Below are 15,885 nucleotides of genomic sequence, written 5' to 3' on the forward strand. Positions count from 1 at the left end.
AATTTTGTTTATTTGTTTGTTTGTTTGTTTGTTTTTAGTTTCAATTATACAGTCCACTGGTTAGATATTTATATAGTTTATGAACAATCCCCCTGATTTCTCTTTCTCTCCTCTGGCTCTACACCACACCATTACATTAATACTAACTGCATTCCTCATGTCCATCCCCATGACCATCTATTAACTACTAATTTATACTTCTTTAGCCTTTCATCCCTTACTCCCAGCCCAACTCCCCTCCTCTCTAGCCATCACCAGATTGTCCTCTATATTTGTGAGTCTGTTTTTGATTAGCTTGTTCCTTTTGTTCCTTAGATTCCATATATAAGTGAAATCATGTCATATTTATCTTTCTCTGACTTATTTCACTCAGCATAATAACCTCTAGATCCATCCAAGTTGTTGCAAATGGTAGGATTTCATTTTTTTAATGGCTGAGTAATATTCCATTGTATATACGAACCATAACTTCTTTATCCAATCATTTGTTAGTGGGCATTTAGTTTTCTTGCATTTTTTGGCTATTGTAAATTGTGCTGCCATGAACATAGGGGTGCATAGATCTTTATGAATTATTGTTTTGGTTTTCTTTGGATAAATACCCAGAAGTACAATTGCTGGGTCAAAAGGTATATCCATTTTTAATTTTTTGAGAAACCTCCGGACTGTTTTTCATAGCAGCTGTACTAATTTACGATCCCTTCACCAGTGCATGAGGGTTCCCTTTTCTCCACATTCTTGCCAACACTTGTTCTTTGATTTATTGATGATAGTCATTCTGACAGGTGTGAGGTGACATCTCACTGTAGTTTTAATTTGCATTTTTCTCATGATTAATGACCTTGAGCATCTTTTCATATGTCTATTGGCCATTTGTATTTCCTCTTCGGAGAAATATCTGTTCAGGTCTTCTGCTTATATTTTTAATTGGATTGTTTGCTTTTTGTTATTGAGTTGTATGAATTCTTTATATATTTTTGGATATTGACCTCTTATCAGATGTATCATATGTGAATATCTTCTCCCCTGATGGTGGAGTTTTTATTAATCATGGATGGATAACAGAGATGAAGAAGAAGTTAGCACATGATTCAGCCTCTTAAGAAAAAAATATGCAAAAAATAGCAGTGAAAAAGTAAAATTCTGACGATTACTTAGATACAAGTTAAGTACCTTATTTAACCTGCATATTTTCTTAGTTCATTCTTTTATTTAAAATATATATACTATTATGTACCAGGAAGTATGCTAGTTTGTAAGTACAAAGAAGCATGAGATACAGTCATAGACCTCACAAGGTTTACCACTGGCAAGTGGGGGTGTTGGGGAAACAACAGGTGACTAATTCTAATATGCTATGGCAAGTGCCATGGGCCACAGAACAGAAGCAGAACCTCTAACATAGTGTGAGGTGAAGTGTCAGGAAGAGCCATGCTGAATGTTAGAGAGATGAAGAAAGGAGGACATAGAAGCAGAGGAGGGGGAAGGAGAAATGGAAGTGGGAAGAGAATGAGAGTAAGAGAAAAGAGGGAGGAAGAAGAAAGAGAAGGAGGAGAAGAGAGAAAGAGAAGAAGAAAGAAAAGAGAATAAACATGAATGGAAATCTGGCTTACTGGGCAAACTCATTAAGTTCAGAATGTCTGAAGCTTTGCATGTAAGTGGCAGAGTGATGAGTGATGGAGCCAGGAAGACAAACAGGAGCCTGGTAATAAAGAGCTGTGTGTGAGGGAATTGACTCTTATGTAGAAATATGTTAAATTTTCCATTTTAGAAAAATTACTCTAGCAATAGAATTGAAGTGGGCAAAACTGGTGGCAAGAGACCAGGAGAGAAACGAAAGGAACCTACACTAAAAAGAGGCAGTTGAAATAAAGAAGAGGAAATGAATTTCTGAAATATGTAAAGAGATGGACTTATCAGAAACTAGTGATTAGTTGATGTGAAGAATTAGGAAGAGAGAGGGATCAAGGATGATCAACAGTTTTGATTTGGATGACTGGTGGGTGGTAACTTCATTCACTGAGATTGAGGATACTGCCTGGAGAATCAATGTGGGGGATAGGATAGTGAATTTGTTTCTGGACATGTAGTTTATTGTTTGAGGTTTTTGTGGGTAATATAAATGGAGATAACCAATATTTATGTGAAGGAAAAACATTTAAAGTATACCTCAGGCCTTGCCAAGACTACAGATTTGAGAAGTTTTCTGCTTTTGACTTCTTCGTCTTGTCTCTTGGCAACCTCTGCTTAAAGAAAGTAGCAAAGCTTTTAATTATTCATTAAAAAGTTCTGGGAAAAAATCCATTTCCTTAAGACTTTTATTTCCATTCTTTAACTACTATTTGTGTGTGTGCATGTTTGTATATATGTATGTGTGTGTGCGTGTGTGTGTGCGTGTGTGTGTATTATATATATATTTTCTTTTTTTACAAAGAGAAAGAAATTGTTTCTCTTAAAATAAAATAAAGTCAAAACAATCACTTTCTAAAAGGTCTCCCTTTCTCAGTAAGATTTTCTTGTTTTGTTTTGTTTTGTTTTTGTTTGTTTGTTTTTGTTTTGGTCTTTTTTTTCAGTTTGTAACTCAGTCCCCAGGTATCTGATGAAGGGTAGGTCAGCTTTGAGGGACACTGTAAAACCTGAATCTGGGGGACTCATTGCCTGTGTCCAGGAGTTGTCTCTGTTACATTTAAATTAGAGGAAGGGAATAAGGGAAGAAAAAGTCTGAAGCAGAAACTGGCCCAAAGTGCCCCAAATTCTTCAGGGTCCTGGTTCTTTGAAGCTGGAAGTTAATTGAACTATTTCAGAAAGACAAGGTCAAAAATTCACAGAGTGATAGAGTTATAAAATTTTTGCAACTTATACCTTTCCATTAGGGAAGAGCTGTTTAAAAAAGAGAGAAATAAGTGATAAATGAGTCATCTGGATTGTGGATATTTTGCAGTGTAAACTCTGATTTTATAACAAAATTCTACTGTCAGAAAGGCAATTTGATCATGGCAATACTTGCACAGTTGGTACATTTACTAAAGATCATTGAATTGTACACTCAAAATTGATGAATTTTATGGTATGTAAATTATGCCTTAATAAAGTTGTTAGAATATAATTAAGATCCATCTTTAAGTAAAGATCAAACCCATAAGCTTTGAAGGTATATGATACTAACACTCTTGGGGAAAACAGGTAAGACAGTGTGACTGTCACCAAGAAACTTGCAATCTGTCAGTAGCATTTAATACTATTGGCAAATCTTTTATTCTGCTGAGCATTGGTTAGAGTATAGCTTCTTGCTCTACAGCTTAAAGCAGCTAAGGAGACAATTTGTGGAAAGATTTGAGTTTGCTAATAGAGATGAAAAATCACATTTGTATACCATGAGGAATTTAGAGTATCTACCAGCAGTTCCTGAGTCCACTGTTTTTTGAGGGAGGTTATGGGTACTTCCTGCTTGGAGCCCTCTAGAAATTAGTTAGGCAGCCCAGTCTGTGCTGTCAGTAATGAGGCTCTTTTCATTATCATAAAATTTACACCTGCTCGTTATAGGAAATTTGGAAATTTGTGAGAGAATAAAGGAGAAAATTTAAATCAACCACAGCCACCACTCAGAGACAATATTTTGGTATAAAAACTATACCATTATTCTTTGGAATGCCATATGGGGTTGTGGAGGTGAGGGGAAAGATGCCAAGTTTTACTTCTTTTTGTCTGATGCATTTTTAGGATTAATTTGCTATTTTTGTAATGGACCATCATTTTTAAAGCCTGCAAAACACCCTCCAGAGAATGTTTCTTATTTAACTAGTCCCTATTGTTGAACCATAAGCATATGAGAATGCTAGTGATAATTTCTTTTTAAGATCAAACCTAACTTCTTTCTAATTTGTGTTCTGAATTGTAGCCACTTAAGAATTCTCTAGGAGAAAATTTCCTTTTCTCCTCTTTAAAGGTGCTGGTCCGAGGTTGGTAACCAACACGTGGGACAGAACCTTTCCATCGGCCAGGGGTGTGACTATAAAGCCATCATTGAACACGAGATTCTGCATGCTTTGGGATTTTACCATGAGCAGTCAAGGACTGACCGGGATGATTACGTGAAAATCTGGTGGGACGAAATTCTTCCAGGTGTGTACAAACCCAAGGTGGATGGGTGGAATCTTCATCATTTGTAGAGACCAATGCTGGGATAACCAGGCCAAATCTGTATGTGGGCAGGTGCTTCAGCTACTCCAGTGGGGATGCAAAATACAAAGAGGATATGATATGTTGACTTGTCCAGTAGACTGCAGATCTGATTGTACCTGATCTCAGACAAGGGTGTCAGGAAATGGTGTATGTTGGGAGGTAATTGAAAGTTAATCAGAAGCCTTTGCTTTTTGTTGAAAATCTATCTAAAATGCTATGTACTTCCCCATCTTAGTGAGTAAAGTAATTTAGTTCTCCGAGGATGACAAAGTCATTTTTCTGGATGTGAAATCTCATGTAGCAACTAGAGTTTTAAATTGAATTTATGACGACTTGATAACATACTCAAGATTTTTTTGGTGCTTTACCAAATTAATGATAGGCTTTTAAAAACAAAACAACAACAAAAATGAACGGTTTTCTTTGAATTGTACCCGCAATTCTGTTAATTTTGGCTAATGGTCTGAGTTCTGGTTAATCAAACTTTATTGGCCTCTTCTCTCTCCTCTCTAAGCATCACTCTTCTTTGGCCCCCAGTTTATATTATACACATGACAACACAGTTTTATTTCTCATATTATCATACAGTTATGTTATTCTAATAATTTCAGTGTTCTTTAATTTGGTTAGACTTCCTGGGACACTACCTTCCTTAATTGCTTGAAGCAACTAAGTAGAGTGCTTCAGAGTAAACTAAAACATGATTTATCAGTTTCCTGATGTGCTGGGAAAAAAGTCAATGCCGTGTTTCTGAAAACACCCAATTTTTAATTAGGAATTAGTTCAGGGAGTGGAAGAGCATTATTTTTGGCAGGAATAGAATTAATGAAACTAATGTATTAGAAATAACTTATTACCACAGATGGTTTTCATAAAGCAAATAATTGGCTTGTAATTATCTGGGTTGTTTTTTTTTTTTTTTTCAGATGCCAATTTCATATGAGTTCATTTATAAAAGTGCCTTTCTAATAATTTTACTTGAAGAGATTCGGAAGAACTGGTCATATTTTAAAATTAAATATGAATCCCCAAAAGACTTCTGCTAGAACTAGTGCATTTTGGAGTAGAGTGAATCAGTGGTTCTCACATGAGGATGACTAATCATATCAAAGTAACCTATAGGGTTTCTCAATCTGTGTCCCTCTCAGTATCTCTTATTCTGATATTCCTATGAATGGAGTGCTGGTGGAAGGAGGTAAATGGTATGGTTTGTAAAAACCTAATATGTTACCAGGATTGGACCCATACACACATTTCTATCCATCCTACCACCCAATCACTGATCTAGAGGCCAAATGATGTTCTCTGCCTCCCAGTCCAATCTAGAGAAATATTAGAGGGTATTCACCCAGATACGAAATAACAGATGAAATTTAATATATTTATCTTTCAGGGTAATTGCATTATAGCTGAGTCTATGTAGAGGGGAAAGGACAGTGAGATCATAGGTCAAAGGACTTTGTCTATATTTGCCTAGAGGCCTGAATTTCTTACCTTCCCATATATATACTTGACTCAGCTGAAACTTATGTGAAGAAGCAGAAAACATTCACATTTTTAAGTCTTGAAAAACACAATGCTTAGCATTTTAAGCTGGCTTTAGGCCAACCGAATTCCCCTTTGTCAGAGGAAACGAATATATTTGCCAGGATAATTTGCAGACTTGCTCAGCTCTAGGTTGAGCATGGGTTACTCAATACATATTTGCTCCTCTCCAATCTCCATTTTCATCAGGTATAATTCCATATAGTGAAATTGCCCACATCACTGAAGAACTGTTCTCAAATGAGACATCAAATCTAGTAAGATCATAAGTAAGACATTATTATTGCACAGGGTAATTTATGAATTTTATTGCCTCTTATCTTCAGTTGGTCATAATCTTATTATTTAACCAAAGAAGACACTGTACTGGCAATAAAGTTCTCTCCTTAAATCTCTCTCCATTTCTCAATCCAGTATTATGTTTTCTGGATCTGTTTCCTTCTTCCATTAAGGAAAAAACTTCTGAGGTCTAGCAGGGGTTTGCTAACTACATACAGCCCTTGGGCCATGTCCACTTTCTTTTGTAAATAAAATTTTATGGAGACAGAGCCACCCCCATGTGTTTATGTATTGTCTATGGCTGCTTTTGTGCTGCAATGCCGAGTTGTGACAGAGACCATATGGCTTGCAAAGCCAAAAATATTTTCTCTCTTGCCCTTTACATAAAAGGTTTGCTGACTGACCTCTGTTTTATCAGATCACTCCCTTTTCAAGGCTCACAGTTGTGAGTTTGCTGAAGACAGAACCATCCCTGCCCTATTCACTGCCAGGGGCTACCACCTATCTAGCACAGCTCCCAGTAGGTAGTGGGCATGACGAAATATAGTAAATAAAAAAATTAATTATTCAAAACATTTATTTGGTAAAGTATTCTGATAAGAATACTTGAATAATAAAGAATAAAATGATCTATGCTAACCTGATGATTTTATTGAAAGTTAAAGAAAACATACCCAGTGAGTCAAAAGGGCCTTTGTTAAGATGCTGCCGAGTCACCAGGAGATCCCAGACCCAATCCCCAGTCCACATTATTCTCTTCCTAATTCTCCCCCCTCAACTAACATCCTGGGACCAAGTGCTCTGGAAGAAGTTACTTTCCCCTTTCCCTGTTTGTGTCATTTATTTCTTGCAGTCCTGTCTCACTTTTGAAAATGCTTTGATCCCTCTCAAATTAAGTCCCCATGAAATCCCCGTGAGTTGGGACGATAAAACATCAGTACTCTCATTTTATACTTAAAACAAGGTCTTTATCAAAGGGGTTCATTGATTGTTCCCAAAACATTTGCACCTGCTGGACCACCCACCAGGTTGCACCACACTTCTTCAATCCTGACTGTGGATGCGTTTGACAGACAATTACATTTTCTTCCCTCTAATTGTTAAAAGCAACTGGATGGGAAACAAGAAAAGGAGAACATGAAGATGAGAAGTTATGACTGAGTGAGTTATGAGCACTCTCATTCAGTTTTTCTATCACTTTTTAAGAAGGAAATTAAAAATCTGCAACTGAAACAGTAAATTCCTGATGGCTAGTGGATTAAAGATCATCTGATTGGTTTCTTATTTCAGCATTTCACAGTGTAGTATGTATTATCTTACTTGGGCTAATCTCATAAAAAGGTTTTCCTTTCTTATTTGGAAAGGAAAGTCAATTTTCCTCTTCCTATTTTATTTTTTTTCTATCTATGAGGCTATTTCTGGAACAGAAGGATGTGAGCCTTGATTGACAGGATGCCCGTTTCTGTCCAGCTGCTTACCTTTTTCCTCTGCCCCTCAGATTTTCTTTTCCTAACCTGCGGGAGAGCTGGCCAGGTACAGCTCTTGGATGAGATGCTTGGCTATTAACAAGATGTGTTACTTCTGAAAATTTTCCTGAATTGAAAATTCTGTTTTCTGTTATTTAGAACACCTGTTCCCGCTTTGATATTTTTGTCTTCTCTTTCATAAAACTGCCCCACACACATTTATTTATTTATTTATAAAAGAATCTTTGATTTAAATATATATCCGATAATTTATATGTGTATATTAATTATAACATGTATTTTAATATTCATTATTATAATTGCATATACCATTATATAATACAGTAATATTGATAGTTAATATTAGTTAATAATATATATTAATTTTATAAACATTACACTAATTAAGAAATGTTAAAATATGTGTGCATATATATATATATATATATATATATATACATATATATATATACACATATATTATTTCCTTTTTTTTGGTCTCTGCTTGAGAATCTAGTCAAAGAGAGTAGGATGAGGAAATAATATGACTGAAAAGAACCTGTGGATTCTCTTCCTGACAGGTTTCGAGCACAACTTTGACACCTATGATGACAACGTCATCACAGATCTCAACACGCCCTATGATTACGAGTCTGTGATGCACTATGCACCTTTCTCATTTAACAAAAATGCAAGTGTCCCTACCATCACGGCCAAGATCCCTGAGTTTAATTCCATCATTGGGCAGCGCCTGGATTTCAGTGCCATCGATTTGGAGAGGCTGAACCGAATGTACAATTGTAGTGAGTACCTCTGGGGCTGAGGGTTAGGTCCATGAGCCTCAACAGAGATTCTCCAGCCCTGTAGGTTTCTTGTACACTTTCCTTCACCCTTCTTTCATCTTCTAGTTAAGGGAAATGGACAAACTACATAATCTTATTTCTTTTTCAATGAGTAACAAAATTATAACACCTATATCACAAGATGGTTACGAAAATCAATTATGTGTTTGTGTTTTGTAAAGTGAAAGTATTGAAGCAATTTAAGGAGCGGCGATTGTCCAATTTCTTTAGCTTCCATTTGAAGGGTGCGTCATTGTGTAAAGCTCAAGATAGGTAATAGGCTTGAAGGTATTTTGTAGCCAGAAAAATTCTTTATCCAGGATAAAGAATTCCTAGAGTAATCTAACGCTCGGAGATGGGACGTTTTCTAAAATGACCCCACTAGTTTTCAGAAATACATTCTTTCATTCTCTTCCATGTGTGTGCACAGAAGATATATTAAGTACAAAGCCCAGTGTTATAGGTACCTTGTTCTTGATCTAAAGGAGTTTGTGGTTGGTGTTAATAGCAAAGCACCATGATAGGATTTTTCATTATTTGACGATGACTCTGTGAAGTGGATAGGGCTGCGTCTATGTTGGCAAGTTCTATAATCTAGTGGATGACAATAAGATTTGCATTTGAGAAAAAGTCAAGAGAAGGAAAGATTCATGATCCTGTTGTATCTAAACAATGAGCTCTTAGTAGCCCAAGACATTAAGTATTTGGAATGAGATGCCTTAAATTTTTAACCAGCAGCAAAAATGTCATTTGCAGCCACAACTCACACATTTTTGGACCATTGTGCTTTTGAGAAGGCAAACATCTGTGGGATGATTCAGGGCACCAGAGATGACGCTGACTGGGTCCATGAGGACAGCACTCAGCCTGGACAAGTGGATCACACCTTGGTGGGACAATGCACAGGTTGGTGAAGGTATAAAGTAAACACACTGAGGTGGTTCATCAGGTGCGATTGGCAACGGCAGCCAGCATGTTTTGCTTCAGCTGGGATGTTAGTTATCAAACCCAGAATTCTGAACAAGGACAGAGGACATTTCTCTTATCTTTATTATTAACTTAATAAAAAGGCATCCAGGTTCTGGGCATGCAAAAGGAAGGTGCATTGAAATTATGACAAAACTGATATGATTGTTAAGATATGACTTTGTAAATAACGATAATGTATCTAGAGCCGGATATGACTTTGTAAATAAGGGTAATGTCTCTAGAGCCATGCCCTCCAACAGAACCATAATGCAGCCATATGTGTAATGTAAAACTTTCTAATAGTCACATTAAAAAAAGAAACAAGGGAAAGTCTCTCTAATAATATATTTTATTTAACGCAGTTTATCTAAAATATTAACATTTCAATGTGTAATCAGTATAAAAATTATTGATAAAATACTTCACACTTTTTTATACTAAGTATTTGAAACCTGCTGTGTATTTTATGCTCACAGCCAGCACACCTCAGTTTGGACTGGTCACAGTTCAAGTGCTCAATAGCCATATGTGTTTGGTAGCCACTATACTGGATAGCACGGCTTCAGATAGTTCTTATGTATGGTTTGTGTGTGAAAAAGCTATAAAGTCAGACAGACCTAGGTGTGAAATCTGGCTTCACAGCTTGCTAATTGTAACCAAAGGAAGTTGTTTTTGTTGCTGTTTTTAAAGTCTTTTTTTTATAAGCCTTTCTGACCATCAAGATGTTGATACTTTACAGTGAGGATAGAACGAGATAATGCATACAGAATCTCTAGCTACAGAAAAACAGCTTCACTTTTTTTCATTTTCCCTTTCTCTCCAAAGGTTCCATATATGAATATATTCTAGCACCTTTTTATTAAATGCCTGGCATTGAAGTCATCTCAACCCTATTTGGAAGCAGGTGGAGTTATAAATTATAATTGCTTTTTAGAGACTGGACTATGGTGAAGTCCCTTAGTTCATGCCCATGTGAAAGTTGGTTTGATTTCCTTCACAAAAGAGTTTCAGCTTGTCACCCAGATGTCAGGCCACCAGGGAGAATGTCAGAGGTTATAAGCCATTGCCACTCTTCCTCTGGCCCTTGCAAAGGGTAGAAGTCTCTGTTACACATCAGATTATTAAAGATATAATCTCAAGTATCTAAAAGATGATCTAAGCCCAAAGTTCTCATTGGATTTCTATCATAGCCTCTAATCCAATCTTTTCTGTGGGCTTGCTTCTAGGCTAATATACAATTTCCAGCTAAACAGAAAGATGATCGTCATGTGATAGAAACCTGTTGGAAGAATTTCTAGCACCTTAATAGGAAAAGAAAGGGCCACACCCCAGAAGAAATATCTAGAAAAGCTTTATCAGGTTAATTTGACCAGCCATTATGCTTCTTTCACAAGAGGCATTCAATGGAACCCCTGTCCCTCTGCTGGAGAGCACTGGTACTGTTCAGGTAGATGCATAAACTGGAAAATCTTGAAGGATAGAAGCCATATCCCAGCTGAAACCCGGAGTGATGAATGAACACTGAGTTAGTAGGACAAATTCAGGCCTCCTGACACCCAGGCCTGAGTTATTGTTCTTTCACTTCATAATTCCGAGTACACCTAGGCAGATTTCCTAAGCAAGGACCACCCGGAGACCTTCTTAGCCTTGTGAGCTCATTTTCCTTAGTGCAAGCACTCAATAATTCATAAGGCAGAGATCTCAGACTAGCAAGTTGAAGTATTGAAAAGAACATACAAGAAAATATAAATTTTCTTGATGTACTATTAAATCCATTATAATATTTTTAAGCTTTGTGGAAAGCTTATTTAAACATCTGTACTTGTGGCTAATATGAAAGGCACACGCCCCTTGTGAGAGGCAGGATGAGGCAGGGAAAACTATTGCCCCAGTACCTGGAACAGTTATAGATGCTCATTTCATTTTCACTATGTTGGATGTTTTGAGTGAAGCATTTAGTAAGAAATTGAATTCTGGAGTGCAGTTAAACGACTTCTTTATATGTAAGAATTGTTTATTGCGCCTGACTTTGAAAAGCATATTGGTTTTCCAAGTTACATTTGTTTAACAGCCTGCTTGTTTGGGGGGTGGGGAGAGTTTTGAGATAGCTGAGTTGGGCAAAATGTAGACACTTTCCCCACTCCTTTTCAGTGTTCTTTGAAGGTTTTCTTTACATTTAGGAGAAATCTCGTTAGTCCCTAACATGCCTTGACTGCCCTTTCTTATGACATAGTAAAGATTAATCTTTACCACTGATAATACACCCAGATATTAGGCTAGACACAGGTGAAATTGAGCCCTGAACATTGTGAATGTTTAAAATTCAGTTCCTAAACCTCTGAATCCCAGTTTCTTACACAACTAGGAGGACAGTTCTTTTCTTTGGAATGGATCTCTGTTCTAAACAATAAAGTAAATTAAAAAAAAAATAGAATTCATCTTGTTGCAGAAAAATCAGACTGGCGAGAGACCAAGCACCACCCAGAGAGCTGGAGAACTCAGGTTTATCATGCCGGAGGTCCCAGAAGAGCTAGTATTCTGAAGATCCGGGCCCCGTGCTCAGGGGTAACCTTACTTTTACAGGGCTTAACAAGCAAAGGCAATACATCTGTTATCTAGACAGAACAAGCAAAGGGGGATACATCTGTTATCTAGACAGGATGAGCAAAATGGGTGGGTGAGTCTTCAGTCGATCTCAAGGTCACCCTGCCCTTCAGCCTACGCGAATTACAAGGTTAGCCATTTGAGTGGGAAATTCTTCTTCCATCTCACAGACACTAAATTCCATCAAACTTTGCTTAAAGCCTATATTTCCTTAAGTCAGAGGTATACATTTCACAAACTCGGGAACAAAGTCAATCAAAAGAAGCAGTGGAGAACTGCAGCTTTAGCCCGTGAGTCTGTTCATGGGGACAAACAGGACGTTTACTGACAAACAACTTTCTTTTTATTTTCCCCAGAAAAAATCTAGCTTTTGTTATCTGAGTAATGGCAATTTTCACTATTTCACTTCACCCTGGGAAGAGGGTGTCCTGGAGTTTGGGTAGCCACAGATGGGATGTTGGGTGCTCTCTCCACAGATGCTGGCTACTTCATGTACTTCAACACCAGCTCGGGGGTGGCAGAAGAGGCAGCCCTGCTGGAGTCTCGGATTCTTTACCCAAAGAGGAAGCAGCAGTGCCTGCAGTTTTTCTACAAAATGACAGGGAGCCCTTCAGATAGACTTGTCATCTGGGTCAAAAGGGATGACAGTACTGGCAACGTTCGCAAGCTAGTCAAGGTGGAGACCTTTCAAGGTACCTAAAAGCATTGATGCAAGGGACTGATACGGCTTAAAATTTGGAATAATGATCCTTCTCTTCCTTTCCCTTCCCCTCGCCTTTCACCCTGCCTTACCTTTGTTCCTGTCCTCTTCATCCCACTCTTTCTCTTCTTTCTCCTCTTCCTCCCTTTTCTTCCACCTCCTTTACTCCTCTTCTAAATGCTTAGCATAATGTCTGGTGTGTTTTAACCACTCAGATATTAGAAGCAGCACCGAAGGTTCAGGTGAGGCTGAAATACACGTCAGTTAAGAGGCCAATCAGAATATATAAATCCAGTTTTCACTAGAACTGTGGAATAAGCCAGGACAGAGAAAATAGGTGATTCAGAGGTGGAGACTGGAAGATGAAAGGGAAGCAGGAATTGATGCTGCTGGAGAGAGAGTGGTTAAATAGTTGACCAAGTGTTTTTGCACCTGTCGCAGAAAACAATGATACCATTATATAATATGCTGAAGTAAACTCGAAACCTACTTGCGAAGTTGATGAGAAATAAGCTATTTTTATGTATTAACTTCATTACAATCATTTACATATTACACCCTACTTGGTGTAATTTCAGATAGCCTGAAGAAGAGAAAAAAATTGGATTCTAGGGAGTGAGTCCACTTTGCGTAGGGGAGATCCAGCTTGTCCTGTAAATTATCATCTACTCCAGAGCCTTCCATATATCTCTCTGGCATCACGTCACAGGTTGGACCATATTAAATTGCCATTATTTGAATTTTGGATTACAAAATGACTCTTTTAAAAGGTTCAGCCTAACAGTTGGGTATTCAGTGCAATATTAGGGGGTGGGGGTGTATTTATACCATTAAATTTAGGAGAAAACCCAGAACTTGTAAAATTGAATAATAATGAAAAAGAATTTCACAATTAATATTTAAATATAAATTTTAAAATAAATCATAGTGCATCTTTTTATAACTACTTTTCCTTACTAGATATGCGACTTTAGGGAAATTCCTTAACCAGTTTATAACAGTACCCATCTCATAGGGTTGTTGCGAGTTTCAAATAAGATAATTCATGTAAAGTAGTTGGCACAGTAGCCGGCTCATAGTCAGTGCTCAATAAATGTTGGCCACAATTGTCACCAATCTTGTTCTCTGTCCTCAGGAGAGTCTGACCAAAATTGGAAAATTGCCCATGTGACACTGAGAGAAGAGAAGAAATTTCGCTACCTTTTCCAGGGCACAAAAGGTGACCCCCAGAACTCAAATGGGGGAATTTACCTAGATGACATCACTCTTACAGAAACCCCATGCCCCACGGCAGTTTGGACAGTACAGAATTTCTCCCAGGTCCTTCAGACCACGGTTAAAGGGGACAAGATCCTGAGCCCTCGATTCTACAATTCAGAGGGATATGGTTTGGGGTTGACCTTATACCCTCATGGTCGGATAAACTCCAGTAGCTCTGGCTACTTAGGACTTGCTTTTCACCTGTGCAGTGGGGAGAATGACGCTATCCTGGAGTGGCCAGTGGAAAACAGACAGGTGATAATGACAATACTTGACCAGGATCCTGATGTCAGGAAAAGGATGTCCGCAAGCATGGTGTTCACTACCTCTAAGTCACATACATCTTCAGGTAAGTGGTTCTAAGAGCTGCCCTACAACCTGGAAGGCCAACAGATGTGATTTTCATCTGTGTAAGAGAGATTAACATTCCTCTCACATTTCCCCCTTGGGCATATCAATAACATAGTCATGATGGAGTATTAAGTTAAAATTTTCAGTGTCATCTTATCTTCCTTCTCTTTTCTGAATTCCCTGATCGAGCATCAATTAAAGGCTCGCAATGCACCAAACTCTGTGGTAGGTACTTAGAATACAAGCAAAGCGGGCAGTTCCTGCTTCATGGAACTCAGTCTAAATGAGGAGACAGATATTGCTCATCATTTATCGGATACTCAGAATTTGCTAGTCTCTGTCTAGAACTAATGCACTGACTCCTAAAATGTTACTGATCATTAGTATATTCATGAAACCAACTTGCACCAGTAAGTAAATGGACAAACTATTTTTTCAAATGAAGAGCTTTAAGCCTGAAAAGGAAGAAGCTGTAGCTGTTCCTCCTCCCTTTTCACTGAGGAAGTTATTCAGTAGTGGACAATTGACCATTCAGAGCTGTGGTTCTCTGCCCTTCCCCTCTTTCAATTTTGAGTTTTCATTCTCCTGGAAAGAATAAATAACCTGATTTTCAACATTTTTTTTTTTTCTGATGAACAAAGCTCTACATGCTCATGAAAGACAAATGGGAAAGTAAAGTATAAAGAAGTAATGTGATTTTGTGTTACCTACAACTTTACAGCAATAAATGACTCTGTCATCTGGGACAGACCATCCATTGTGGGATCTTATGATCAAGACTGTGGTTGTTACAGAAGTATCAGCTGGGGCTGGAGTAGTTTCATCTCCCACCAAATGCTGAAAAGGAGGAATTTCCTTAAAAACAATGACCTTATCATTTTTGTGGACTTCGAAGGTACTTTTACTGATCTTCCTAAAAAAATAATTCTATCCTCTGGGTGTTCTGCTGATTTTCTACTGATTTTTAAGTATCTCGTGAAAAGTGGGGTTTATCTGTTTGTTTTTTGAGCACTAAGTAAAAAAAAAAAGTTGTTTCTGAGGGAACCATAGTTTACTCTATTGCAAAAGGACTCCCATTTTTAATTTAACTGTCTTTGGGAGAAACTAAAATTTTAGTGTCATCTTTTTTGATAATTTATCAAATATGACAGTTCGCTGACTTTAACTTAGTTTCAATCTGTCTATCCATGCTAATTTCATATTTCTTTTTTTCAAGTTAAATAAAAATATGATTGAGCTAATTTGAAAATAAAATTAACTCACTTTGTGAAAGTCGGCTGGGTTCAAAGCCACTCTTCCATGTCTCTAAAGGTGACATCCATGGGGGATAGAGGCCACCCAGAACTTTTTGCAGGAGTGGAAGAGAATCGTAATCAGATAGTAACTGTAGATCTTCCTCACCACCCTTTGTCTATTTCCTCAAGATATCACCTACCTTAATCAGACTGAAGTTCCCACTAAAGACACAAGGCTGACTCCTCAAGGCCTTGTTCTCCAAGGCCAAGGGCAGCAGACCTCAGTGGAAGGTTCGGGAAAGGCCTCGTTAGAGAAAGCCTTACCTGGCAGCCTGGGCCAGGCGCAGCCCAGCCGACGGAGGCGGTCAGTGGAGAACACAGGCCCCTTGGAGGACCACAACTGGCCACAGTACTTCAGAGACCCCTGTGACCCGAATCCTTGCCAAAATGAA

At 37.8% G+C, this 15,885-nt stretch overlaps 1 protein-coding gene across 1 annotated transcript in view; it reads left to right on the forward strand.

The window, feature by feature from the left end:
- The window catches only part of MEP1A (meprin A subunit alpha), a 31,295-nt gene that overhangs the window by 10,727 nt on the left and 4,683 nt on the right, over window positions 1-15,885 (forward strand). The window contains exons 7-12 of the mRNA XM_011354789.1: window positions 3,947-4,122; window positions 8,054-8,275; window positions 9,071-9,220; window positions 12,364-12,579; window positions 13,723-14,196; window positions 14,920-15,093. Of these exons, the coding sequence (XP_011353091.1) occupies window positions 3,947-4,122; window positions 8,054-8,275; window positions 9,071-9,220; window positions 12,364-12,579; window positions 13,723-14,196; window positions 14,920-15,093 (1,412 nt within the window). The remainder of the gene's footprint in view (window positions 1-3,946; window positions 4,123-8,053; window positions 8,276-9,070; window positions 9,221-12,363; window positions 12,580-13,722; window positions 14,197-14,919; window positions 15,094-15,885) is intronic.

Source organism: Pteropus vampyrus, unplaced genomic scaffold, assembly GCF_000151845.1.
Source record: "Pteropus vampyrus isolate Shadow unplaced genomic scaffold, Pvam_2.0 Scaffold18, whole genome shotgun sequence".
NCBI lineage: Eukaryota > Metazoa > Chordata > Mammalia > Chiroptera > Pteropodidae > Pteropus > Pteropus vampyrus.